Raw genomic sequence first — 3,939 nt, forward strand, 5'->3', positions numbered from 1 at the left:
GAAGAGGAGGTAGAGACAGAGTTGGCAAGGAAATAGAAGAAAAAGGCCATTGAAACATTTTTTGAAATGCACAGAGTCGAAAGTACAACATTTCACAGCACGGCGGTTGCAAATTTCATGCTAAATTTCTTTCTCAAAGAAGTGGGGTGTGACCACTATGGGAAGCTTTTTTAAAAATGTGCTGGTGTTACTTTAAAATTATTTATTACTAAACTGTCTGGTTCAAGATTAGGATGCACAGAATATTCATAAATATACATTAAAATTGGGAAGATACAAGTCTTACCATATTATGTGACTTACGAGTAGCAGCTTTACCTGCCCAAAGACTCCCCTTGCACCTACGACTCTTCATTGGGTTGAGCGGTGATACCATTAGGTACTGAAGTGCTTGAAACAAATCATGCAAGATAAACCACTCAAGTTGGCTAATAACCCTCCATGAGCTAAGAATTCTAGGCTTGCTGCTCACAATGTGCAAGAGATAAATATGTATCCATATGCCACTGGTAATATATTGCTGCTCTGTTTACCTTTTAAGCTGTGTGATAAACAGAATTATACCACGCAATGATTAGGAGATGAAAGGCTAAAAATCAAATTTTTGGACTGAAAGAAAACCAGAGTGGGACAATTATGTGGCAAGATATGGTAGTTCACAGCTAAGCGGGGTAGCTTTTAAAGTAACATGTAGGAGTTATATTAAAAAAAAATAACTATGTAATGAAGATTCAGGTTTCACACATAATCCTCTTTTTCTATTCTACTTCGTACATGAAAATTTTTTTTTTGTTGTTGTTTGTTAAATTCAGAATCCTTTTTTTAATGAAGGGTTTTTTTTATTATTTTGTAGGAGCTTCAGAGTGTACATTGAAAGGAATGGGGCAGTCTGGAATGGGATATTGAGGGGATATAGATTTGAAATGTATGCTAAGTTTGTGCATACCCTGTAATACTACTACTAGGACTATACACCAAAGATAGCAAAGAAAGAGGAAAAGGACTCATGTATAAAGATATTTATAGCACCTCTTTTTATAGTGGAGAGAGGCTGGTCCATCAATTAGGGAATAGCTGAATAAAGTATGGTATGTGAGTGTAATGGTATGCTATTATTCTGTAAGAACTAATGGAAAAGATCTATTTGGAGAAACCTTGAAAGATGTGTGAACAAATGTAGAGTGAAATGAGCAAACCCAGAATAATTTATACAGCAATATTGTAATGTAATATTGTTAAGAATCCTGATCGCTGCAATGACCTGATAATAAAGCATGCTTCCAGCTTCCTGAGGTGTGACCTCAAGGTACAGAATGAGATACATTTTTTTTAACGTGAGCAGTGTGAAAATATGTTTTGCTTGACTACACATATTTGTTACAAAGGATTCATTTTGTTTTTACAATAGAGGAGGGAAAGAAAATATTAAATGAAAATAAAATATTTTTTTTAATAAAAAAAAGAGTTTTCCCTTTCCGGTGTTGGCGGCCCAAGTGGAGGAGCAGAAATGGCACCTCGCAAGGGGAAGGAAAAGAAGGAAGAGCAGGTCATCAGCCTTGGACCTCAAGTTGCAGAAGGAGAGAATGTGTTTGGTGTCTGCCATATCTTTGCTTCCTTCAACGACACCTTTGTCCACGTGACTGATCTCTCTGGCAAAGAAACCATCTGCCGGGTGACTGGTGGAATGAAGGTCAAGGCTGACAGAGACGAATCTTCTCCCTATGCTGCTATGTTGGCCGCTCAGGATGTTGCCCAGAGATGTAAAGAACTAGGCATCACTGCCCTTCACATCAAACTTCGGGCCACAGGGGGAAATAGGACTAAGACCCCTGGCCCTGGTGCACAGTCAGCCCTGAGAGCTCTGGCACGTTCTGGAATGAAGATTGGGCGCATTGAGGATGTCACTCCAATCCCCTCTGACAGCACTCACAGAAAGGGTGGTTGCCGTGGTCGCCGTCTGTGAATATCACTGGCTGGATTATTTTTGTCAATAAAAGTGTCACAATGGTCTGTTAAAAAAAAATAAAATAAAATAAAAAAAGATTTGAAATGTATGGGAATAGGGGTGGTCACACATGAGGGACAGAAAGGAAGGTTTGCTTTTCTACAGGCAGTACTCAAGGTTTCAACCTAGTCCTCAACTGCCCAGCCTGTTTGTGTCCTAGAAGCCCCCTCAGGGCAGACAAGTGTAGGTCTTAGGATCTAAGACAACTCCAAAAGACTCATGATGGAAAATGCTGTCCACATCCAGAAAAAGAACCATGGAGTCTGAGTGCAGATCAAAGCATACTATCTGCTCTCTGTCTTTTATTTTTTGTTTCTTCTTTCTCATGGTGCCTCCCATTGGTTCTAAATTCTTTTTACAACATGACTAATGTGAAAATACGTATGATAGGAATGTGCTTGTACAGGTGGTAGGAGCTGCTGTGTCCTCCTGCCCATCCTTGCCTCCCAGCGGCACACCCCACAGGCTGGAAAACTCTGAAAGTTGTATAGGATATCAGGAACGTACTCCCTTCTCATCACCACCTTATAGAATACCTAGGTTCCTTCAAAATACAGCTCAGATGCCATCTTCAACATAAAATCTTTCCTGATCCCCCTTGCTAAATGGAATGGAATAACATATGTGAAGTGCTTTGCAAACCTTAATGTGCCATATAAATGGTATTATTACTATTATTATTATTATTATTAATTATTAGCACATTCCCTTTTGAAATTATTTCTTTATACTTTGTACTTATTTACTTGGGTATACGTAGTACCCTGCCCCCACCCACCAGTACAATACAAATTCCTAGAAAGTAGATATTATTATATTTTTGTTTCTATAAACCCACTACTTAGAACATTTGCCTTTCACACAGTAGGCATTTAATGTGTTCTGTTGTCGTTTTTCGGAGACTGAGTCTCTCTATCTTACTCAGGTTGGAATTTCTGTGACTACTCACAGGCTGACCCCACCACTGATCACTGACTGGCACCAAAACTTTAACCTGTCCCGTTTCCAACCTGGGCTAGGTCACCCTTCCTTAGGAAGCCTGATTTCCCTCCCCTACCTCAACCTGTCACCCCCAACCTCCCACCCCCGACTCACCGCACACACACATATGCACAGTCATTGGTACAAGACTTTGTGCAAACTTGGGATCTGCTTTAGCCAAACTACAGATCTCCAGAGCTTAATGGAGGCACCAACCTCGGTCAGTCTCCCACAACAGCAGGGATTACAGGCATGTACCACCACACTCAGCCCTGAATCAGCTCTGAACTCAACATGACTATGGTACGGATTCAGTACTTCAAGGATAAGCGATTCTTCACCCCCTGAATTATTATAGTCTGCAACCCTCTCTAACTTCAACGTGGCAGAGTAGAGAGAACACTGAATTTGGAGTACAAAAACCAGTTTTAAAGCTTATATTTCCTTAGGTGACCTGGTGAGATGGAGCGTTCCAGCAGTTTGCAAAAGGAGCATAAGGAACGAGCTGAGGGGCAAGATGAACTTGTGTATTGAAGAAGGTCCGTGGAAAGATTGACCATACCTTGGCTGTTTTATTTGACGGTGCCCAGACAAAATAAAATGTGATTTTCCTTACTGATAGTATTGGAAAACTGCTTTGTGTTCTGAATAGGCTTAAATTAACCTACCAACCCTTATAACCCATAGGTGCGAGTTGTTACTGAATTCTGTTCTAATCTTTCTGTTAACTGACTTCCCAATTAAAATATCACCTTCTACAGGAAAGCTTCCCTAATACCTCTTAATTCCAGTACTTTCTCTTTTAAAATTAAATTATTTTGAGGCCATTTAAGTGTCGCAGTGAGTAGAGCCCTGGCCCTGGAGTTCAAATGTGGGCTCGGACACTTGTGACCTCTGGCAAGTCACTTAACCCCAATTGCTCCGCCTTCTCCCCGCCAAAAAAATTACATTTC

At 40.4% G+C, this 3,939-nt stretch overlaps 1 protein-coding gene across 1 annotated transcript; it reads left to right on the forward strand.

Annotated features, from left to right (window-relative positions):
- The first annotated feature begins 1,482 nt into the window (after positions 1 to 1,482).
- LOC118829176 (40S ribosomal protein S14-like) lies at positions 1,483 to 1,963 on the forward strand. The gene has a single exon (XM_036736145.1). The coding sequence runs from the start codon at positions 1,508 to 1,510 to the stop codon at positions 1,961 to 1,963; it is 456 nt and encodes a 151-aa protein (XP_036592040.1). The 5' UTR covers positions 1,483 to 1,507.
- The last annotated feature ends 1,976 nt before the right edge of the window (positions 1,964 to 3,939 follow it).

Source organism: Trichosurus vulpecula, chromosome 8 (genome assembly GCF_011100635.1).
Source record: "Trichosurus vulpecula isolate mTriVul1 chromosome 8, mTriVul1.pri, whole genome shotgun sequence".
Taxonomy (NCBI): Eukaryota; Metazoa; Chordata; class Mammalia; order Diprotodontia; family Phalangeridae; genus Trichosurus; species Trichosurus vulpecula.

Bases quoted from the DNA above. Each gene is read 5' to 3' on its own strand.
- LOC118829176 (XM_036736145.1), top strand. From the start codon at position 1,508: ATGGCACCTCGCAAGGGGAAGGAAAAGAAGGAAGAGCAGGTCATCAGC.